The sequence below is a fragment of the Bos mutus genome, chromosome 2 (genome assembly GCF_027580195.1).
Source record: "Bos mutus isolate GX-2022 chromosome 2, NWIPB_WYAK_1.1, whole genome shotgun sequence".
NCBI classification, from domain to species: Eukaryota; Metazoa; Chordata; class Mammalia; order Artiodactyla; family Bovidae; genus Bos; species Bos mutus.
This window is the reverse complement of record NC_091618.1, coordinates 75535437-75560644: the sequence shown is the minus strand read 5'-3', so window position 1 is coordinate 75560644 and position 25208 is coordinate 75535437. Positions and strand designations below refer to the sequence as shown.

Here is a 25208-nt window from a genome sequence, read left to right as displayed (position 1 = left end):
CTTAGAACTGAGACAGCCTACACATTCACACCCAGGAATATCTGTCTGCATGCAAATGTTTACTATTAGTCACAGGCAATGATGTGATATAGAAAATTTTTTTAAGTTACCCCAATGGATTTAAATGTAGTGTCTTCAAAACTAAGAAAATACTAAGATTAATTTGGCCATCATCTACACAGTTAGGAAGAAAATGTTGTGCACAACATGGATTTGAGTAAAATTTACATTTTTATCATGGAAAACTTTCCTTTAAATTATTTATATTCTAGCCTTTGACATCACAGATTCATAGAGGTCATGAATATGGTTTCAAAAATATTCCAATCTCTGATGAGAAGATTTCTCATTAGAAAAGACCCTGATGCTGGTAAAGGCTAAAAGCAGGAGGAGAAGGGGACAAAAGAAGATGAGATGGTTAGATGACATCACCAACTCAATGGACAGGAGTTTGAGCAAGCTCCGGGAGTTGGTGATAGATAGGGAAGCCAGGTATGCTGCAGTCCATGGGGTTCCAAAAAGTCAGACAAAACTGAGTGACTGAACTGAACTGATGTTGAGAAATATTTGAACTACAGAGTTATAGTTCTAAATGACCCAGAATTTGAAAAATGTAAAATAGCCAATAAATATGAAATGAGATACGTCACATTTAATTAATTCATATTAGTTACAGGGTTAACCTAAGTTGAGATAAATATTTAATTACTTAGTTATGTCCTGCTGATGTTAAGAGAGTTGGTTACATCTTCTTTTTCAGCATTAGTGGCAGAGGATGGATTAGAAGTACAGCACAGACTTGTCAAACAAGCCAGTAGGATGAAAATGGCAAGAGGCATTCTTTAACTTTCACTACACAAATTCCAGTCCGTGTCACAATCAAATGCACATGCTTCGTACAAACAACCCAGATTTATTCCTTAAAACAGCTCAGATGGCACAATTTTTTTTGAGACAGTTCTCATTGCCTTTGTATTTAGAGGTGTGAAAATGGTTTTCTATAATATTCAATGTTGTTATTAGCTCAGATCTTTCTTAACAATTTGAAAAAGATGTAAAGTCTATGATTTATTATAAATGTGTATACACATTCACATATACACACATAAAATTTCAAATGAGTTCTCTCTTCACTCCAGTAACACATAAAACTATGTAATCAATACTTTATTTGATTTAGTTTAATTTTCAGGCAGAGACAAAAAGAAATTCTTTTGAAGGTGAAACTTCAGTTAACAACATGAAACAACTGTGCTATTTGAGCTATATACAAAAGAATCTAGAAAAATAAGCTTTTTCTTTCTCTTTTGTGTATAATGAGAAGCCTTGATTGCAGGTTCATTTTTTTCTACACCAGAAACCATATTAATTGGCTAACTTGAAATTCATGTAACTTGGCAACTACAGACGTCACTAGGGCACAGAGAAGCCAACAATACGGGAATACACTCACTTCTGCTCAGATATCTCAATTTCTCCCTACAGTCATGCCAACACATGCAGCCTGGTCTCCAAATGTTCTAACATCTCACAGTTCAACTGATGTTAAAGGTCACAAGGAGACCACAGAGTCTTCAGGGATGGGCAGTTTCACTGATGGCCAAACAGAGCTAATGCCCTGGGGATACAAGATAGCAGATGATATTTTCTGCTTCCCATGGGGTTGCAAAGAATTGGACACAACTGAGCAAATAATACACATTTTCTGCTTCATACCCTACTTTCCTTGTCCTTGGGGAATTCACACCTAAAACAACCAACATGCTTTGGCAGGTTTTAGAATCTTTCAACTCCATCAGCTGACTTCTTCATAAACATTTGTTGGCTCAGGAGGAAAACAATTGTTAAAATAAGTTGGCCGAGTACTAAAACCATATTTTCATTTAAAAATCCTGAAAACCTTCCAGTTCTCCTGGTTTGTACCAAATAGTGCTTCAAAGAATTGGCACAAAAGTCTCATCTGGTATATAATATACACATTCCATAGGATTTTCTGAGCAGTGATGTATATTTGTTTAGCTTACAAAATGTTTAGCTTACAAAAATATTTTACAAAAAAAGTCATAAAGTGACTACATGAACGAGTAAATAGTACTTTTACATAATATCCAACTTCAAAAAAAGAACAATATAATGATTTAAATATGATCTAAGGAAGTTGAAATACCTTTTACAATAAAAATTCAGTGAATTCACGAATATATTTCAAATCAGTATAAAAACCTAACAAATGAAGACCTAACAGAAGCAGAAGATATTAAGAAGAGATGGCAAGAATACACAGAAGAACTGTACAAAAAGGATCTTCACGACCCAGATAATCACAATGGTGTGATAACTCACCTAGAGCCAGACATCCTGGAATGTGAAGTCAAGTGGGCCTTAGAAAGTATCACTATGAACAAAGCTAGTGCAGGTGATGGAATTCCAGTTGAGCTATTCCAAATCCTGAAAGATGATGCTGTGAAAGTGCTGCACTCAATATGCCAGCAAATTTGGAAAACTCAGCAGTGGCCACAGGACTGGAAAAGGTCAGTTTTCATTCCAATCCCAAAGAAAGGCAATGCCAAAGAATGCTCAAACTACCCCACAATTGCACTCATCTCACACGCTAGTAAAGTAATGCTCAAAATTCTCCAAGCCAGGCTTCAGCAATATTTGAACCGTGAACTTCCTGATGTATAAGCTGGTTTTAGAAAAGGCAGAGGAACCAGAGATCAAATTGCCAACATCCGCTAGATCATGGAAAAAGCAAGAGAGTTCCAGAAAAACATCTATTTCAGCATTATTGACTATGCCAAAGCCTTTGACTGTGTGGATCACAATAAACTGTGGAAAATTCTTCAAGAGATGGGAAAACCAGACCACCTGATCTGCCTCTTGAGAAATTTGTATGCAGGTCAGGAAGCAACAGTTAGAACTGGATATGGAACAACAGACTGGTTCCAAATAGGAAAAGGAGTACATCAAGGCTGTATATTGTCACCCTGTTTATTTAACTTATATGCAGAGCACATCATGAGAAACGCTGGATTGGAAGAAACATAAACTGGAATCAAGATTGCTGGGAGAAATATCAATAACCTCAGACATGCAGATTATACCACCCTTATGGCAGAAAGTGAAGAGGAACTCAAAAGCCTCTTGATGAAAGTGAAAGTGGAGAGTGAAAAAGTTGGCTTAAAGCTCAACATTCAGAAAACGAAGATCATGGCATCCAGTCACATCACTTCATGGGAAATAGATGGGAAAACAGTGGAAACAGTGTCAGACTTTATTTTTCTGGGCTCCAAAATCACTACAGATGGGGACTGCAGCCATGAAATTAAAAGACGCTTACTCCTTGGAAGGAAAGTTATGACCAACCTAGATAGCATATTCAAAAGCAGAGACATTACTTTGCCAACAAAGGTTCGTCTAGTCAAGGGTATGGTTTTTCCTGTGGTCATGTATGGATGTGAGAGTTGGACTGCAAAGAAGGCTGACCGCCGAAGAACTGATGCTTTTGAACTGTGGTGTTGGAGAAGACTCTTGAGAGTCCCTTGGACTGCAAGGAGATCCAACCGGTCCATTCTGAAGGAGACCAGCCCTGGGATTGCTTTGGAAGGAATGATGCTAAAGCTGAAACTCCAGTACTTTGGAGTGGAGTACTTTGGCCACCTCATACGAGGAGCTGACCCATTGGAAAAGACTCTGATGCTGGGAGGGATTGGGGGCAGGAGGAGACGGGGATGACAGAGGATGAGATGGCTGGATGGCATCACTGACTTGATAGACGTGAGTCTCAGTGAACTCCAGGAGTTGATGATGGACAGGGAGGCCTGGCGTGCTGCAATTCATGGGATTGCAAAGAGTCAGACACGACTGAGAGACTGATCTGATCTGATCTGATCTGATAGTCTCGAAAGTAAATATTCATAAGAAAATTGAAAATTTTTCTCTAATCATTGGGTTCAATGAAGTATCCATTTGGCTGATTATTTTCAACAGAATTTAAAATGGTATCAATATCATCACAATATTATTGGGATTTTTTTCATAGTTTTTGCAGAAAGACAACTATATCTGAGTCAGATTATGCTATTTTCTCCTTTATGGGGAAAAAGCCTATTACTTGTATTTCACTGGCTTTTTAAAAATCCATCTTAGGTAGTATTTTGAAATACTTTAGTAATCTCTACTAACCAGTAAGTAAATAACTGTCCCCTTAAGAACAAATCATGTGATTCATAGAACAAAGAGGTATAGCCACATGACCTTACAGTGATTCTTCTAGAATGATGAGTATGAGTATGTGTGAGTGACAGTGTGTGTGTGCATACACATGCATACTCAATCAGGGGAAGAAGGATAAAGGTGGATAAAGGTCAGCAGCCTTATCTATGAATGTGTAAATCTGCATACTTCTAATTTTATACAAAGGCAAGGCATCTTTGAACCCTCAATGCAATGGCATGTTTTCTTTTGACTGATGAAAAATAATTCCCTCTGTAATTATCAATTAATGTTGACTTTCCAGAGACTTTCCATCTTTTCACAATTAAGACACAAAGGCAGAGTTATAACTGCATCTGATAGCACAACTACATTCAGGAGGCAGCGATAGGGGTGGGGGAGGGAAAAGGTGTTGTTTTTTGGCATCAAAGGAAAAGAATAGACCAGGTAGTGTTTTGTGACTAAAATTTACACAACCTATGAGCGCTGAGGAATTGATGCTTTTGAACTGTGGTGTTGGAGAAGACTCTTGAGAGTCCCTTGGACTGCAAAGAGATCCAACCAGTCCATCCTAAAGGAGATCAGTCCTAGGTGTTCACTGGAAGGACTAATGTTGAAGCTGAAACTCCAATACTTTGGCCATCTGATGCGAAGAGCTGACTCATTTGAAAAGATCCTGATGCTGGGAAAGATTGAGGGAAGGAGGAGAAGGGGATGACAGAGGATGAGATGGTTGGATGGCATTACCTACTCAATGGACATGGGTTTGGGTGGACTTTGGGAGTTGGTGATAGACAGGGAGGTCTGGCGTGCTGCAGTTCATGGGGTTGCAAAGAGTTGGACACGACTGAGCGACTGAACTGAACTGATATGATGTTTAATACCAAGAAGTAACAAGCATGGAGAAAAAAATTCATGCTATAAAGCCAGACTAAACATCAAATTTGAATCTTCACTTTACCACCTACATTGCTTAACTACGGGCTTGTTGCTTGACTCTTGATGACCCTCTTCCCTTGTCCTCAAGATGGATGGAACTGATAACACACCCCACAGGATTAGCTGTGATGACTGATAAGCTGATAAATGCAAAGTAAGGTGTAACACAGAGTAGGTACATTAAGCAGGGGCTTACGAAGAGTCTTTCTATGTGAAGAAGATCATCCAGAGCAGGTACTTCAAAGAAATTAACTTGAAAATCAGAGCCTTTCTAGTCCCGCAAAGGAAAAGAAACTTTCATTTAACTGAGTTTTCATCCCAATAGCTGCCATGTTTTACCTTCTATTTCTTTTTGATACCAAATAGGAGATTTTTGCTCACTGACATCAAGAATTTAAGCACTCTTCTGTTTGTAGACCCTGCTTTCTCTTTAACCCACTCTCTCATGTCTGTTCAAGGCAGGAAACACAGTAACTTGCTCCCTCCTTCTCTTCTAAGCAGTTAATTCTGCCTTTTCTCATTCTTGGAATGGCTTTCCCACTTCCTTAGCAAAACTTTCAACCTTTCTTTTTCAATATTGTTTTAAAAGAGTAGGACTCCAAGACAATCAAATTACATCTGAGTTTTATATGTTATGCGTTTATAAAAAGCAATGTCAGATTCATGTTGATATATGGCAAAACCAATACAATATTGTAAAGTTAAAAAATAAAATTAAATTAAAAAAAAAAGCAATGTCTGGGAAGGGGCTTGGGGGAGAATGGATAAATATATATGAATGGCTGAATTGCCCTGCTGTCCACCTGAAACTATCACAACATTGTTAGTTGGGTATTTGTTGTTGCTGTTCAATGGCTAAGTCATGTTCGACTCTTTGCGACCCCCATGGACTGCAGCATGCCAGGCTTCCCTGTCCTTTACTATTTCCCAGAGTTTGCTCAGACTCATGTCCTTAAGTCGGTATATATACTCCAATATAAAATTAAAAGTTCAGAAAAAGTTAAAAAATACAAAGTAATGTCTGGATGCTCCCATTACATCAACACAGAAAAACAGCATCTAGTTTAACGCTTACCATTAGGCAAATTACCATACCATTGTTAACTATTTTACAAACTAATAAAAAAATTTCCCATTAGGCAGATTACCATATTGGTGTTAACTGGCTTACAAACCAATAAATAGATTTCCCAGTGAAAAATGCAAAAATTTCAAAAGTTGATGAAGGAACTACTGTAGACTAGACAAAAGACTTGAGCTAGACATAGAGGCTTAATTTATTCAGATACCAAACAAAACTCAAGGACTTCTACATTTCCATAGTACCTGACCCTCTGCTGTCCACCTGCTTAAAAAAAGGAGCCATAAACTACATTTTATCTTCTAACTAAAATCTAGTTAAGATATGAGAAATATAAGAAAAACATCTGAGCACAAAATATAAAGTTAGCATGAATTAGATAACTATAATTTTTAAAGTAATGGGAATAGGGGATTAAGGCAAAAAAATAGAGAGAAGAAAAAGGAAAATAAATGGGGACAATAATATCGAATAAAAATACAGAAATTAAGGCAGAAAACAAAACAAAACTGATAGAGTGATCTAGACAATATTTAGTGTCATTTACCAAAACTAAGTGAATACCTCTAGGGAATTCAATTTGTGTTCAAGATTATATAGGATGATAGAAGACAAAAAGGAAAAGGTATAGTTCCCAATTTTTAACAATTTATAAAATAACTGAGAAGGGAAAAGGTACATGCATGACTGGTCTGAGATAGAGCAGGTTCAAGGAAAGGGCATGGAATCTGCAGTCACTCAGGCCCTGTTCTGACACTAAATGCTCTCATGACCTGGGACCACCCAAGTGAGTCACTCTGGACCTCAGTTTTCTCATATGTAACATGAGGAGATCTGACTACACGGGCTCAAAGTTTATTCTATAACTCCAGTTCACGAGAGGGCATACTCCATAACTGAGACAAAAATTATTGAAAGAATAGAATTTAAAAACCAAAAACGTCACTTTATTGAGGGGTTACTTTGTGCCAGGTGTTGTTAACTATTTTACACATGCAAATTCTAAATCTTCATAATCGTGTTTTGAGGATACTCTATATCACCTGTATTAATGAGAAAACCAAGGCAAAAGAACCTTATAAGGGCAGTTACTCAATGTTTCACAGCTGGTAAGCTTGAAATCATACTCAAACTCACAGGTTGATTACAGAATTTATGCACTTAAGTATAGTTTCTAAATGTCTGTTCATACAGAAATTTGCTAATGGTTAAATAAACTACAAGGAACTAAAAGGAATGAGGGACCTATGCCTCAGTGTGCATGGACCCAGTCTTCAGAATAGATTAAGTGGTAAAAACAGATAAATAGCAACACATGTATTAGTTATTCTGTGGGAGATGGGGCAGAGTGAAATTTAAAAGAGGATAAGGGAGTGGATTATTGACAAAGTGTCAAAGAGAAAATTATAGGCAAAACAATGTACAAAACTCCAAAGCAAGAAATGAGAATCATATGAGAAAGACAAAACTCCTATCTGGTCAGCCGCCATGTGGACTCAGTCAGAAATAACAGTAATGAGAGGTGGGAAATAAGGGAGGGTCTTGGAGACCAGATGCTTGAGTGAAGACAAGGCAACCTCAGAAAATATATAGGTATAAAATAATGAAAACAGTATCTGAAAAATGAGAAAAATATTTTCTAGGGGCAAAAGAAAAATGTTTGAACAAAGAGAACAAAGAAATTTAGGTGCCATTAAAAGTCAGAAACCTGTATGTAGATCAAGAAGCAACGTTAGAACCAGACATGGAACAATGGACTGGTTCAAGATTGGGAAAGGAGTTTGTCAAGACTGTATATTGTCATCCTGCTTATTTAACTTATATGCAGAGTACATCATGTGAAATGTTGGGCTGCATGAAACACAAGCTAGAATCAAGATTGCTAGGAAACTATCAATAACCTCACATATGCAGATGATACCACCCTTATGGCAGAAAGCAAAGAAGAACTAAAGAGCCTCTTGATGAAAGTGAAAGAGGAGAGTGAAAAAGCTGGCTTAAAACTCAACATTCAAAAAACTAAGATCATGGCATCCAGTCCCATCACTTCATGGCAAATAGATGGGGAAAAAATGAAAACAGTGACAGACTTTACTTTCCTGGGCTCCAAAATCACTGCAGATGGTGACTGCAGCCATGAAATTAAAACACTTGCTCCTTGGAAGAAAAGCTATGGCAAACCTAGACAGCGTATTAAAAAGCAGAGACATCACTTTGCTCACAAAGGTCGGTAAAGTCAAAGCTACGGTTTTTCAGTAGTCATGTACGGATGTTAAGAGTTGGACTACAAAGAAAGCTGAGCGCCGAAGAATTGATGCTGTGGACTTTGATGCTTTTGAACTGTGGTGTTGGAGAAGACTCTTGAGAGTCCCTTGGACTGCAAGGAGATCAAACCAGTCAATCCTAAAGGAAATCAGTCCTGAATATTCATTGGAAAGATTGATGCTGAAGCTAAAGCTTCAATACTTTGGCCACCTGATGTAAAGAGCTGACTCACTGGAAAAGACCCTGATGCTGGGGAAGACTGAGGGCAGGAGGAGAAGGGGTGACAGAGGATGAGATGGTTGGATGGCATCACCAAGTCAATTGACATGAGTTTGAACAAGATCCAGGAGATGGTGAAGGACAGGGAGGCCTGACATGCTGCAGTCCATCAGGTTGCAAAGAGTCAGACATGACTGAATGACTGAACAATAACAATAAAAAGTCAGAAAAGTAGAAAAATAGCTGTTGGGTTGATAAACAAGGGAAATGAATGAGTAGGTGTTTTAGCAAAAGCGGATTCAGGTTGGAAGTTAGATAAACGGTCAGAGATTGAGCATTATTTCTGAATTGCAGCCTTTAGTACTGCATCAAAATGGGCATTTCAGGGTCATTGAAGCAGCCAACAGAGTCTGGCTTCTGCAAATATTTTAACTGCCAAATTTGAAGCATCTCCAAGCAGTACAAGTGTAGATGAGGAAGTGAAATTGTTGGAAAATTCTGATGAAACATATTTTCTTCCTCCTAAAGCTCAAAAACAATTCATTGGTCTAAAATTGGACTTCCAGAAATAGCAAATGCAATGCAATTCAAACAATAATTATAATCTGAGCTAACATTTATTGAACCCTTCCATGTACCAGGAATCAAGCTGTTTTAAAGGTACCATCTCATTCAGTACTTCCCGTGAAAGAAGAGAAAACGTTGTAGGTGGCCATAAACTATGATTCCAGCCTGCTTGCCCTATCCACATTTATATATGAAATTCAACACTCCTAGTAAGCAAGACAATTTTAAAAAGTCAGGTGTTTAGGGCAAATTCTACCCTTCATTAGTTGTCACCACACCAGGGAAGAACGGGTAGAGGTATCATTACCACCTCACACAGGAGAGGCCAAAGGAATCCATGGCATTAAAAAGAACTCAAAGAAATGTCAAACGTGAAAAGGACTTCAGTGCATAAAAGTTAAATGAGGCAATCTAATAGAACACATGCTCTTAAAACCTTCAGCCTCCCATTTTTATTCTGTAATGTAAACATAATATTACTACCTGGAGGGTGGATGAGAAACAACTGAGGTCAGTTTAGTTCTCAGGAGGAGTGAAATAGAAGAACATCACTCATATTTATAATTAACCAGATTATTTCTGTAATAACTATGAGAGACACTCAAAATGCAATGGCTTGCTGAAGTTTCTTCTTATAACTAAAAATAAAAAAATAAAATAAGAACATCTGCAAAGGTATACCTGGTAGTTCTCTAATTAATGATCAAAAGTGCACTGACTTCACAATTTCACATTTTTATGTAAAGTCTTATTTGATTGTAATTAGCCCAGACTACAGAACATAATTAGGACTAATGATTCCTTAATGCAATCAGAATCCCAGAAGAACAATATCAACAGACTTTTATTGGTATTAGTGATGCAAACTTGTAAAATATAGAGCCAATTAACCTATAACAATGCTTCCAAAATAAAAAATAAAAATAAATTATGGGTGCATTACAAAACAGCTTCATGAATATACCAGGAACATAAAAACTGAGTTAATAGTCAAACCTCACAGGATCAGTCTTTCTTAAGTGCTAAAGATAGTCACAATTGTGAAGAATGTTAAAATATGCTACTCTTAATGAGATTAAGCATTTAAAGGCTTTCCAAGATACTGCAGGTTCTGTGGTGTCAACACAGCTCCCGAGAGTTATGAATTTCACAATTTCTAGATCATGTAACAAAATTCAATTATAGTGGCCATAAGTTTTGAAAAACTAAGTGTAGGGGAAAAAGTAAAGGGGAGGGGAACTTAGTAAACATTTTTGCTTTGCGACCCTCAGAGCATAACAAGCAAGTGTAATGTCTTGTCCATTACATCCTAAGTCTGTAAGATTAATTTTTCAGCCTCATGAAATGGTTTTGAACCCCTCTGGAGAGGAAAAAAATTTTTACAGATATATATATATATCTGTATTGAGACATTCCTGTTGCAATTTCTGAAAAGTCAGTAAATAGAATTTGTCTTAACACAGTAGGACTCTCCAGTGAAATTTCTCCAATGGAATTTTGTAATCCACCCTTAAAAAGTGTGGACTATTTCACATAATTAGATTTGGAAATCCAACTGTTCTCCATCCATTTCCAAAAAGTACCAAAGTGAGCATGTTAGCACAGGATGGATTCTCTTGACTGAGCCTTGAAGTAAAACTTGAAAAATACAAATTGGCATACAACTTTCACTGAACCAAAATGAAATCCCAGCTGGGCTTTAGTCAGACATTAAGGGAGAGGTGCAATATTTGAAATATGTAATCTAAACAGTATGCTCAAATTTCTTAAATATTTTGAGTTTCTTCTCACAATACTGCAGATTCATAGCAGCTTGCCGCTGAGACAGATGCCAAAATCATACGCTAGGAGGATAGGGGACAGACTTTTAGATTTGGGGAATTAACTAATCCCTTACCTGCTGTCATTTGTCAGTATTTCTAGGGAGAGTTCAGCCAAGTTCACATAGATATGCCAAAGGGATAAATCAAAACCACCACCATGATTGAACAGGTAACAAAATCTCTGACTTCATCTATCATCTTCCACACTTTCAGGCAGAACATTCCTAGTTCCTAGTTCTGTTTCTTTTTTTTAGTCAACACACAAATTTATCATGCTCAATCTTTTATTAAACATGATTTAGTAGAGCTGATTAAAAGCATTCACCAGGAATGTCTAAAAGAATTTTTCTTTATTTGGGATAGTCGCACAGCTTTCGTTTTAGTTATCAAGATTCAGGTAATCTCCTTTGTGCCCAGAAGTGTAGGCTGAGATCATAGGGCTTGGGTGCTGTCTTTATGGGGCTTATCATCTTTCCTGAGGAAGCAGCAATACTCATAATACTATTGATAACTCCTGAGGCAAAATGAGTCCATAAATAGGGAAGGCAAAAAAATAGATACTGAAAAGAAGGAATGAGATGTGTGGCTAGGACTCCAACAAGAAGGAGAGTCTTGAACAGAATCTTCCCCCATACTTGCACTTTGGACAAAAGGAAAGGAAGCACACATATGCATGTGTGATGAGGATTACTTCAAGGAACATAAAATAGATGATGACAAAAAGGAATGCCGTAATTTCTTCTTTACCCACTAAGTGTGTTTTTAAGCTTCTCCAAGCTGTCACTTAGGTTTTTGCTTCTTGCAACAGCTTTAGACTCAGAACTTAAGAACTTGAGACCCGACCTTCCCACTCTCCTGAAAGGAACCACAAAGTGCCCTAAGCAGTAAATGAAAGCAAGCCTGTACATGAATGCCAGGAGGACCATTTGCTACTCTAGCCAGCAAAGATTCCCTCTCAAAAACCACTACTCCACATAACTTGATCCTATAAAGCTTTATGTTTAAAGTCAAATTTCTCACTACAACTTACAAAATCTTCCAGCCTCTGCCATTAGTAGTGCTTCTCCCATTTATCTACAGACAGGATGCAGAGAAAAGAGTCTTAGACGTCCCCATGGGAGTTAGGGTGTGGAATTTATACATGTCATGATCATATGTACAGAAAAACATATTCATACTTCATCAAAAGCAAGGAGAAAAGAATGTTAAATTTTCTAATCGAGGTGTCTTCAGCTTTTCTTCCCTCTGTCTTGTTTTATATTCTTTTATGAGATGATCAATCAGGGATGGACACAGAGAAAATAGAAAAGAGGCTCAGGAGAAAACAGAGTCTATTATACTGAGAGAGCCCAGAGAGCCAGTTACATCAGTCCATGATGGGATGACCTGTGGGGAACGGCCAGGGCGTGAGCTCAGCCAAGCAGGTGGGAATCAGAGAATGAGGAACTAGGGGCAAGTGGCTTGATCGGGAGAAGTGAAGGGGGGGGGTCCACACCAACATGAATGAATGTCACTAGGTCACTCAGAGGAAGGTCGGAAGGAGAATCTGTGGCAGGGGGCACCTTGTCACCTGGTCTGGATGCTCACAGTCTGTTTATGAGAATGGTGAGGCATCAGGGAACGGCAGATTTAAGGGTGAACACACAAGTTCTTTCCATTGCTTTCTGTTTATAAGATTATTTTAGGAGGTAAATTCTGTCTTTTATGGATAAATTATAGGGTTTAGGGGTTTCTAATGCAATCTTTTCCCAAAATGGCACCTTAAGGGGAGTAGGAAGCTAGGTGATGCCATGGGGATTAAATGGGGTCCCTGGTTTTTGCATGGGTCTTCAGTCAGTGTCTTCAGCTAGGCTACCCATTCCTGAGTACTTGTGAAGCTGTCTGCTAAGATGTGACTGCTGAATCCCCAGCTTTTTTTTTTCTTAGTCCACTCCAGGACACTTCCCCACAGACCATGGACAGAGGAGCCTGACGGGCTACAGTCCATTCGGTCGCAAAAGAGTCGAACACGACTGAAGCGACTTAGCATGCACACACGTCTCTGTGACTAAACACGTTTATTTTGCTGTGACTAAAGGGGGAAAATTAGGACATAGTGACTGATCACTTGTTTCTGCTACTTTTTTCTACTTTTCTTCACTCTTCTACTCTCAGAGATTCAAGGCTTCACCACCTCCTCTGCCACCTTCTGGTGGTGTCTATGCACCTGCTTCCCACTTTCCAAGGGGCTGGCGCAGAAAATCAATGGAGAGAGGCAATAAAAAAAAAAAAAAACTACATTGGTTATATGTATAATATCATATATGAAACGAATCACCAGTTCAGGTTCGATGCATGATACAGGATGCTTGGGGCTGGTGCACTGGGACGACCCAGAGGAATGGTAAGGAGAGGGAGGTGGGAGGGGAGTTCAGGATGGGGAACATGTTTATACCCGTGGCGGATTCATGTTGATGTATGGCAAAACCAATACAATATTGTAAAGTAATTAGCCTCTAATTAAAATAAATAAATTTATAATAAAAATAAAAAAATATTATCTCCACTGAGTTGAGGCTATAACATGTACTCAAAAAAAAAGGCCATGACTTGTAAAAGATATTTTATACTTTAAGCCTCAATTAAACAAATCACTCAATCATATGGATTTTGTCTTCTATTTGTACCCTAATTTTACAAGAATAAAGGAAATGTCAATAAAACAATTTTGTAAGTGGGATTTTAACTAAAAAAGGAAGAGGAGAAACATAGGATAAGGAGGAGATAAAGAAGGGAGGGAGAAAAGAGAAGCACATTCCCACACGAGAAATGTTCTCAGCTTGCTACAGATTCAGCACAGTTTATTCTACTCCTCAATTTTAAATAATCCTTGATGCTTATTATGACTAATTTTGTAGTACTGAAAGAAGATTCTGAAATCTAGAGTTATAATTGCATAACTAGACTGTTTTTCTCAGGACAATGAACCATTATAGATGTTCAAAAATAAGAAAAAATAATTGCCATTACTACTTAGAAAATGCATTCAACAAAGATAACCCGCTTTTTCTGCCCGTGGACGCCGCCAAGAAAGCATCATTGAAGTCTTCCCGCCTCCACCGCCATCATGTCTAAATCAGAGTCTCCCAAAGAGCCCGAACAGCTGTGGAAGCTCTTCATCGGAGGATTGAGCTTTGAAACAACCGATGAGAGTCTGAGGAGCCATTTTGAGCAATGGGGAACGCTCACAGACTGTGTGGTAATGAGGGATCCAAACACCAAGCGCTCCAGAGGCTTCGGGTTTGTCACATACGCCACGGTGGAGGAGGTGGATGCGGCCATGAATGCAAGGCCACACAAGGTGGACGGAAGAGCTGTGGAACCAAAGAGGGCCGTCTCAAGAGAAGATTCTCAAAGACCTGGTGCCCACTTAACTGTGAAAAAGATTTTTGTTGGTGGCATTAAAGAAGACACTGAAGAACATCACCTGAGAGATTATTTTGAACAGTACAGGAAAATTGAAGTAATTGAAATCATGACTGACCGAGGCAGTGGCAAAAAGAGAGGCTTTGCTTTTGTAACCTTTGATGACCATGACTCCGTAGACAAGATTGTCATTCAGAAATACCACACTGTGAATGGCCACAGCTGTCAAGTGAGAAAAGCCCTGTCTAAGCAAGAGATGGCTAGTGCTTCATCCAGCCAGAGAGGTCGAAGTGGTTCTGGAAGCTTTGGTGGCAGTCGTGGAGGTGGTTTTGGTGGGAATGACAACTTTGGTCATAGAGGAAACTTCAGTGGTCGAGGTGGCTTTGGTGGCAGCTGTGGTGGTGGCAGATATGGTGGCAGTGGGGATGGATATAATGGATTTGGCAATGATGGAGGTGGCGGAAGCTACAATGATTTTGGCAATTACAACAATCAATCTTCAAATCTTGGACCCATGAAAGGAGGAAACTTTGGAGGCAGAAGTTCTGGCCCCTATGGTGGTGGAGGCCAATACTTTGCCAAACCACGAAACCAAGGTGGCTATGGTGGCTCCAGCAGCAGCAGTAGCTATGGCAGTGGCAGAAGGTTTTAATTACTGCCAGGAAACAAAGCTTAGCAGGAGAGGACAGCCAGAGAAGTGACAGGGAAGCTACAGCTTACAACAGATTTGTGAACTCAGCCAAGCACAGTGGTGGCAGGGCCTAGCTGCTACAAAGAAGACATGTTTTAGACAATACTCATGTGTATGGGCAAAAAACTCAAGGACTGTACTTGTGACTAATTGTATAACAGGTTATTTTAGTTTCTGTTCTGTGGAAAGTGTAAAGCATTCCAACAAAGGGTTTTAATGTAGATTTTTTTTTTTTGCACCCATGCTGTTGATTGCTAAATGTAATAGTCTGATCATGACGCTGAATAAATGTCTTTTTTTTTTTTTCAATGTGCTATGTAAAGTTAGTCTACTCTGAAGCCATTTTGGTAAACTACCCCAACAGTGTGAAATTAGAATTCCTTCAGGGTGATGCCAGGTTCCATTTGAAACTTATTTACAACCTGCTTGGTGGAGAAGCTGTTGTCTTCAGAACCTTGGTGTAGTTGAACTGACAGTTACTGTGTTGTGACCTGGAATTCACCATTAAAAGGGTCACCCTTGCAAAAAAAAAAAAAAACAAAGATAACCCTCTCCCTTATATCACTTCAGTGCATAAAAATGTAATCATGAATATTTCCAATTCAGGCCAACATCAGAGAGAACTACAATATTTTATTAGTAAAGTTAAAGGACAGCTCTCTCACAATCATTTATTTACACTTTTATATATGTGTTAGATGTATTTGCTTTGGCATGTAACACACTCTTTTCAAAGGAGCCAATGAGTACCGATTAATGATGAAATTATGTTATTAAAAGAACCAATCTGCATTTTAGGTATGTTTCTAAATCATGTGTTAAAAACACAGTCTGCCTCATTTGTTAGTAATTAAAACAGTTGCAATGTCTTTTCCAATTACCTACTGAATTGTGAAGTAACTTCTTCCTGTCTGCTAACCTTGTGTGCAGACAGATTAGGGAAAATAGAAATTAATGCTCCAGCAGCATCTCGGCAGAGTTGTCAACACATACAGGATTCATGCATTAAAAAATTAGTGTAACTTAAAATAACACCCTCACATTTTAAAATTATATGTTGCTGTTCAAAGATGCAAAATATTACATGAGATGAAGAAAATATAAAGCAAATTCCTTAAAACATTTAGGAGAAAAATCAGTTGCTAGATCTAAAGATGAGGGCTGAAAAAAATATTCTAACATGGGACACACTGCTATTGATTCTGATTACAGTGATGATATGTACTCTATTCTCCTTCCACTCAGCTATAAATAAGATCTAGCATTAAAAATGAATAGCCCTGAAAATCGACTCAATATAGCACGTAGAATTCTGCCTTCAACAAGTTTTTTCCCCTTGATTTCCTCATTAAAATGAAAAGGACAAAAGCAGATAACAACCACCTTTCTTTCTTAGTGAGATGCATGAGATTTGGGGTCCTTAGAAGATGATGAAGTCAGTAGAAGGTGCCAATCATGTCCTCTTCCCAATGAAAAGGATGAAGTCAGGAGAAAATGATGGCTTCCATATTGATTCACATCACATTTCCCTTAAGAAATGCCCTCCTCAGATGGGGTCAGTCCATTTAAGGAAACAGAAACATACTCAGACTAGTATGAATTAAAAATATGTATTTAGTGGAAAAATTAGGAAAACCAAACTGAAATATGGGAAGAAAGAAGAGCTTGAGCTCAGAGAAGCAAGAGATGAGGAAGCACTGTTACTTGCTCCATCTCTCAGTGATGCTGGTCCCTGCATCTCTCTGGGATTTTGACTTTACTACTCACAATCTGTTCATCTCCCCTTCTCCACCTCCACATCCAACCCAACTTTTGCTGGTGACACATCCCATTCAATGGCCTTTGGCAAACATCCATGTCCCACCTTCAGATCACAGTCTCCACCAGAGTTTGCTCTGAGGCAGCCATTTTCAGCCATCAAGTTCTGGGTTAAGGAGAATGACCCTGCCCCTCTACTCCAGGGGCAAGTATTGAAATGCTTCAGATGTCTCTTGACAGCTTAACACACAGCTCTGAAAATCGAGCTAAACTGTTGGAAAGACTCCGCCAGACAAATGGGTCATGGGGAGTAATGCAGTCAGGTTAGATCAGGCACCATGAAAGATACAAGCTCTACTGAAAGTCCCCAGTTGAACAGCATTTGTCAACCTACATTCCAGACCAGAATACCATACACAAACACAAATTAATGCCTAGTGTCCTACTTTCTGGAAAATGTAAACAATTCCTACTGCTTAGAAAACCATATATACAGGGCTGCATACATACTTTAAGGAGTATGATCTGTATGTGAGCCTTGGTACTTATATGCATTATTTCTATAATCTTGAGCAAGTTATTTAAACTCTAGGTCTTTGTGTCCATGGACAAATAGAGGGGAATATTTTCCCTTTCCTACAACTGTCTCTTAACACCATACCAGATTATTATTGGAACGAAGTGACATAACAAAGGCAAAGTACCTCTCTCAGGACTCAGTACTCAGAAACTTTCAATATATGCTACTTCTCTTCTCAAACTATGATCTGAAGTCCTTACAAACCTCTCATGCTTTCTCCTCTATTACAAAATGATCAGGGTAAACCTCTTGTGCCAGATCCATCCAGCTGGGGATTTCCCTCCAAATCTGTGTGCACACCAAGAAATCCCTCTCGCAAAAATCTTTTCTGATAAAGTTAAGGTTTCCGTGATGTGGTGATGGTGGTTTAGTCACTAAGTCATGCCTGACTCCTGTGACCCCGTGGACTGTAGCCTACCAGGCTCTTTTGTCCATGGCATTCTCCAAGCAAGAATACTGGAGTGGGTTACCATTTCCTTCTCCTAGCAACAGTTGAATTAGCCTTGAGTGGGAACATGTTTGAAAGGGCAGGTATACATCCTCCCTACCCATCTCTTCAGAAAATATACTTATTTCATTGCTTTCAATATGTATGTATACATTTATACACATAAATATATATGTATTTATCTCAGAGAATCAAGAGAAGAAGAAACACTGTTACTCTCTCCATTTCTCAGTGATGCTGGTCTCTGCTTCTCTGAGATTTTGGCTTTACTACTCACTATATATATATATATATATATATATATATATATATATATATATTCCTCATGAACCAAAGGCTATTCTATCTTTTATGAACACACGCACACAAACACACAACTCTTCCAATTCAGCAAAGGAAGTCATCTGGTAGATGTCACTGTGTCAGAGAACTCCAGCTAAATTTTGTCTGTATGCTGAATCTTCATAGAAAATATATTTTATTTGGGCTCCATAGTGTTTCTTAAATGTTTATGAATTACCTACTCATTTGAAATTTTCAACAATGTCACATGAGCATCCATATACCTACTATGGAAAGTCCTAAATCAAACTCCTTACAATTATACACTGAAAGCAACAGATTCAAGGGATCAGATTTGATAGTCAGAGTGCCCGAAGAATGATGGATGGAGGTTTGTGATTGTACAGGAAACAGTGATCAAAACTATCCCCAAGAAAAAGAAATGGAAAAAGGCAAAATGGTTCTCTGAAGAGGCCTTACAAATAGCTGAGAAAAGAAGGGAAGCTAAAAGCAAAGGAGAAAAGGAAAGAGTTACTTAACTGAATGCAGAGTTCTAAGGAATAGCAAGGAGAGATAAGAAAGCCTGCCTAAATGAACAATACAAAGAAATAGAGGAAAACAATAGAATAGGAAAGACTAGACATCGCTGCCAGAGAAGGCAATGGCAACCCATTCCAGTACTCTTGCCTGAAAAATCCCATGGATGGAAGAGCCTGGTAGGCTGCAGTCCATGGGGTCTCGAAGAGTTGGACATGACTGAGCGACTTCACTTTCACTTTTCACTTTCATGCATTGGAGAAAGAAATGGCAACCCACTCTAGAGTTCTTGCCTGGAGAATCCCAGGGACAGAGGAGCCTGGTGGGCTGCCATCTATGGGGTCTCACAGAGTTGGACACGACTGAAGCAACTTAGCAGCAGCAGCAGCAGACATCACTTCAAGAAAATTATAGAGAGTAAGGGAACATTCATGCAAATGGTCATACCATTTGGACCTAACAGAAGCAGAAGATATTAAGAAGAGGTGGCAAGAATACACCGAAGAACTATACAAAAAAGATCTTAATGACCCAGATAGCCATGATGGTGTGATCACTTGCCGGACATCCTGGAGTGTGGAGTCAAACGGGCCTCAGGAAGCATCACTACAACAAAGCTAGTGGAGGTGATAGAATCCCAGCTGAGCTATTCAAATCCTAACAGATGATGTTGCCAAAGTGCTGTACTCAATATGCCAACAAATTTGGAAAACTTAGCAGTGCCTTTAGAACTGGAAAAGGTCAGTTTTCATTTCAACACCAAAGAAAGACAATGCCAGAGAATGTCCAAACTATCGCACAATTGCACTCATCTCACAGGCTAGCAAAGTAATGCTCAAAATTCTCCAAGCCAGGTTTCAAGAATACATGAACTGTGACCTTCCACACGTTCAATCTGTATTTAGAATCTATTATAGAGTGTGAAGTAAGTCAGAAAGAGAAAGATAAATATCATATTCTAATGCATATATACGGAACCTAGAAAAATGGTACTGAAGAATTTACTTACAGGGCAGCAATGGAGAAACAGACATAGAGAATAGACTTATGGACATGGGGAGAGGGGAGGAGAGGGTGAGATGTGTGGAAACTTACACTACCATATGTAAAATAGATAGCCAATGGGAATCTGCTGTATGACCAAAGAAACTCAAACAGGGGCTCTGTATCAACCTAGAGGGGTGGGGTGGGGAGGGAGATGGGAGGGAAGTTCAAAAGGGAGGGAATATATGTATACCTACGGCTGATTCATATTGAGGTTTGACAGAAAACAACAAAATTCTGTAAAGCAATTATCCTTCAATAAAAAATAAAGAAAATTAAAAAAAAAAAAAACCTTAAAGATTGCCATGAGAAATATCAATAATGTCAGATATGCAGCTGACACCACCCTTATGGCAAAAACTGAAGAGTAACTGAAGAGCCTGTTGAAGAAGGTGAAAAAGGAGAGTGAAAAAGCTGGCTTAAAACTCAACATTTAAAAAATGAAGATCATGGCATCTGGTCCCATGACTTCATGGCAAATAGATGGAGAAACAATGGAAACAGTGAAAGACTATTTTATCTGGCTTCAAAATCACTGAGGACAGTGACCGCAGCCATAAAATTTAAAGATGTTTGGTCCATATAGAAGAAAAGCTATGACAAACCTAGACGGTTTATTAAAAAGCAGAGAGATGACTTTGACGACAAAGACCAACATAGTCAAAGCTATGACTTTTCCAGTAGTCATGTATGGATGTGAGAGTTGGACCATAAAGAAGGTGGAACACCCAAGAATTGATGTTTTCAAACTGGGGTGTTGGAGAAGATTCTTGAGAGTCCCTTGGACTGTAAGGAGATCGAACTAGTCAATCCTAAAGGAAATCAACCCTGCATATTCATTGGAAGGACTGATGTTGAAGCTGAAGCTCCAATACTTTGGCCACCTGATGTGTAGAGTCAACTCATTGGGAAAGACCCTGATGCTGGAAAAGACTGAGGGCAGGAGGAGAAGGGGGCGACAGAGGATGAGATGGTTGGATGGCATCACCGAGTCAATTGACATGAGTTTGAGTAAGCTCCAGGAGATGGTGAAGGACAGGGAGGCCTGCCTGGCGTGCTAGTCCATGGGGTTGCCAAGAGTTGGACATGACTGAGCTACTGAACAACAGCATGGAAAGTCCAGTTGATTCATAACTGCAGGGTGCAGGGACCACATCTCCTTATAGATGTGCTTAAGACATCAGTTAAGACAGAGCTCAAGCCCTTCATTTTACTAAAGAACATCACTTCTCACTATTCCATTCTTGACCTTGAGGCTAAGTGTTACTTACTAATTTGTCATATTATGCCTGGCTTGCTTTTAACTCACTTTACCTTCATGGCCATTATGGGCACTTGTTTTTGTGCACCCTGGACTATACTTTATATGCATTTCAGTGTGTTACTCAGATTTTAGACTCCAGGAGGCAAGAAGCACACTGGTTTGACTTGCTTTTTATATTGCCTAAAAGTGTCACATTCAAATGGAGATGCCTACTACATGTATGACATTATGACCGTGATACAAGCACTAGCTGATTTGTTCTTATATTCAGCTGAAATAGCTAAAGTCTCCTCTTAGTAGAAAAGGCCTGTTCTGACAACCCTTGATTGTGCATGGTCTGCTTCTCCAATTTATGAATCATTTGTGTAGCTTTGTTTCTATTCATTTTGCCCGCTGCCTGATCATCTGAGTATTTCCTCCAGGGCAAGAACATAAATAGAAGGAACTCAAATCTCTTGATTAGACTATAGATAAATAGAAAAGATAACTAATGGCTTAAAAACTGCTCAGTTTTCCTGAAAATCTAAAAATGGACCATACCCTGGAGAAGGAAATGGCAACCCACTCCAGTATTTTTGTCTGGGAAATCCCATGGACAGAGAAACCTGGTGGGCTACATTCCATGGGTTCCCAATGAGTCCTATGCAACTTAGTGACTTAACAACAATAACAAAAAATGGACCAGCCGATTGTAGTAGGTTCTGTCAATGGCCCCTGCATTTTCCTGGAACCATTCTGTGTGCTGGGTGCAGTTTGACTACCAACTGCCAGCGGTTGAAATTTGCTCTTGAAATGATGTAAAGGCATGCCCAGATGTGCTACTACATGGCAGGCCAGAAGTGCCAAGGAGTTAATACCCTCGGGGACAGGGCAGTCTTCAATCGATGTCTTGAGATTCAGTGTGCTGTGTGCTTTACACTACATTCCAGATGCCCACTGTAAGGCTGGTTTAATAGGGCACCTTTATTGACTACCTTCTTTTTCCTCCATCGCTTCCCTCCTCCCTATGGGCTTTTCCTATACTTACCAAGTAACTGTTATTCCCTCAATCCTGATCTTTGGTTATGCTGCTAGAAGACCCACAATAAATATGTACACTAGAAATACTAGACTATCATGAAACAAACAAGTAAATTGGCTCCCATGATTTCCACAGAGCCCAAATGACATTTTAAGATGTAAATACTTTCAGATCCATTACAGCCTTTCATCAGTGGGAGTTTTGCTGGAGAACAAATTTTATGTGCCATACTTTAGTCATTTAAATAAGGTCTTGGTAACTGAAGAAGGAAGATCATTGTGAAACAAAGACTCTTTAGTCAAGCTTTTTATCTTGGTTGATCTAAAATGTCTTTTTATTGCTGTATCAATCGACTAAATGATTTTTTCCAAGTCTGAGATAAAATTACGTATTGGTGTGTTGGGAAAGAGAGACAATGAGGATAACATTTAACTTGTTTTCTTGAGAATGACTTTGTAGCTTATGTAAATGCTGAAGGGGACTCTGGAATTTTCATGACGGTAAAAGACCTGGGTTTGATCCCTGGGTCAGGAAGATCCCCTAGAGAAGGGGATGGCTCCCCACTCCAGTATTCTTGCCTGGAGAATCCCATGGACAGAGTAGCCTGGTGGGCTACAGTCTATGGGATCCCAAAGAGTTAGACATGATCAAGTGTACACACACACCAAGTGTACAACTGAGCGACTAACATTACTAAAGTGACTAATGAAAGAGGAAGAAACCAAGGAAGAAATCCTGTTTTAGGGCCAGACAAGCTTCCCAAAATTGTGAAAACCAATGTGGTGGTTTGGCATTCAGTTTATGAACCTAAATATAACTTCCAAAATACTCTTGACAAATTTCATTTGGCCATGGGGCAATAGTGAGGAAATGAGAATTTTTTTGGCTTTTCAAAAACTGAATTGAAGATCCTTTAAATTTTACTTGACAATTTTCAAACGTTTCACACACATCATTTCATATGATCCCATAGTAGCCCCTTTATCCCCTACCCCTATTTGCTCCTCCCTGCTTCCCTCCCCTACTGGTCACCACTACTTTGTTCTCTATACCTGTGAGTCTATTTTTCTGTTTGTTGGTTTTACTCACTAGTTTGTTGTATTTTTTAGATTTCACATATAAGTTATATTAAACAGTATTTGTCTTTCTCTGTCTGACTTAGGAAATAAGAAAATTTGAAGGAAAGAAGTGAAGTAGAAGAAAAATTAATGGGATGAAAGAATGGCAGTGAGGACCAAATGCAAATAGGGCTGGGTAGTATTTGTAATTCTTGCTGCCTTAACAAGGACTAGGAAATGAAATGGCTTACAAACCAGTGGACCCATGGGACTCAATTTATCCATCTCTTCCAGCTCCTCAGGGATGCACGGAGACTCACCCAGCTACCACTCAGAGATTTTTAACTTGGAAGCAAAAGGGATGCATGGACAGAAATGGAGGGAGAAGAGGTCCCCTCCATTCCACCTCTGTCTGCCCACCCAGTTAGACTCATAACTTCCAATAACACCAAAGGAACTCAAGAAGAGACAATATTTTGCAAATATATCATTAAGTCAACTCATCTTTCTCAGAATCATAGTTGACCTCAATATTTTAATATATTTTCTCACTCTCATTATCACAAAAGCTTGTCATTCATGGGACTAAAATATTATTTTTTTTTGATTATTATTTTTTTTATTTTTGATAATTAAGAAATAGCCCAGTGAGTCAGCTTATCTCTGCAGCCTAAACTTAAGACAGATAAAAATAAAAATATTATGACAAGGTAGATTCACACAGAATTGTGAATGAAGCTTACAGGTTTTTAAACATTTCAGTCAGCATTTTTTTTTTTTTACTTTACTTATTATTCTTTTTTTTTTTTAATTTAATAATTTTAAAACATGTGTTCCCCATCCTGAACCCTCCTCCCTCCCCATACCATCCCTCTGGGTCGTCCCAGTGCACCAGCCCCAAGCATCCAGCATCGTGCATTGAACCTGGACTGGCATCTCGTTTCATACATGACATTTCACATGTTTCAATGCCATTTTCCCAAATCTTCCCACCCTCTCCCTCTCCCACAGAGTCCATAAGCCTGTTCTATACATCAGTGTCTCTTTTGCTGTCTCGTATACAGGGTTATCGTTACCATCTTTCTAAATTCCATATATATGCGTTAGTATACTGTATTGGTGTTTTTCCTTCTGGCTTACTTCACTCTGTATAATAGGCTCCAGTTTCGTCCACCTCATTAGAACTGATTCAAATGTATTCTTTTTAATGGCTGAGTAATACTCCATTGTGTATATGTACCACTGCTTTCTTATCCATTCATCTGCTGATGGACATCTAGGTTGCTTCCATGTCCTGGCTATTATAAACAGTGCTGCGATGAACATTGGGGTACACGTGTCTCTTTCCCTTCTGGTTTCCTCAGTGTGTATGCCCAGCAGTGGGATTGCTGGATCATAAGGCAGTTCTATTTCCAGTTTTTAAGGAATCTCCACACTGTTCTCCATAGTGGCTGTACTAGTTTGCATTCCACCAACAGTGTAAGAGGGTTCCCTTTTCTCCACACCCTCTCCAGTATTTATTATTTGTAGACTTTTTGGGTGCAGCCATTCTGACTGGTGTGAAATGATATCTCATAATGGTTTTGATTTGCATTTCTCTGATAATGAGTGATGTTGAGCATCTTTTCATGTGTTTGTTAGCCATCTGTATGTCTTCTTTGGAGAAATGTCTATTTAGATCTTTGGCCCATTTTTTGATTGGGTCATTTATTTTCTGGAGTTGAGCTGAAGGAGTTGCTTGTATATTTTTGAGATTAGTTGTTTGTCGGTTGCTTCATTTGCTATTATTTTCTCCCATTCTGAAGGCTGTCTTTTCACCTTGCTAATAGTTTCCTTTGATGTGCAGAAGCTTTTAAGTTTAATTAGGTCCCATTTGTTTATTTTTGCTTTTATTTCCAATATTCTGGGAGGTGGGTCATAGAGGATCCTGCTGTGATGTATGTCAGAGAGTGTTTTGCCTATGTTCTCCTCTAGGAGTTTTAGAGTTTCTGGTCTTACGTTGAGATCTTTA

General features: G+C 38.9%; 2 protein-coding genes across 2 annotated transcripts in view; one reads left to right on the top strand and one right to left on the bottom strand.

Annotated features, from left to right (window-relative positions):
- THSD7B (thrombospondin type 1 domain containing 7B) overlaps window positions 1–25208 on the bottom strand; it is a 926619-nt gene that overhangs the window by 788932 nt on the left and 112479 nt on the right. The gene's annotated exons all lie outside the window — the stretch shown is intronic.
- Window positions 14204–15695, top strand: LOC102280569 (heterogeneous nuclear ribonucleoprotein A1). The gene has a single exon (XM_005893038.3). It carries the CDS (start codon window positions 14216–14218, stop codon window positions 15164–15166), a length of 951 nt encoding a protein of 316 aa, XP_005893100.2. The 5' UTR covers window positions 14204–14215; the 3' UTR covers window positions 15167–15695.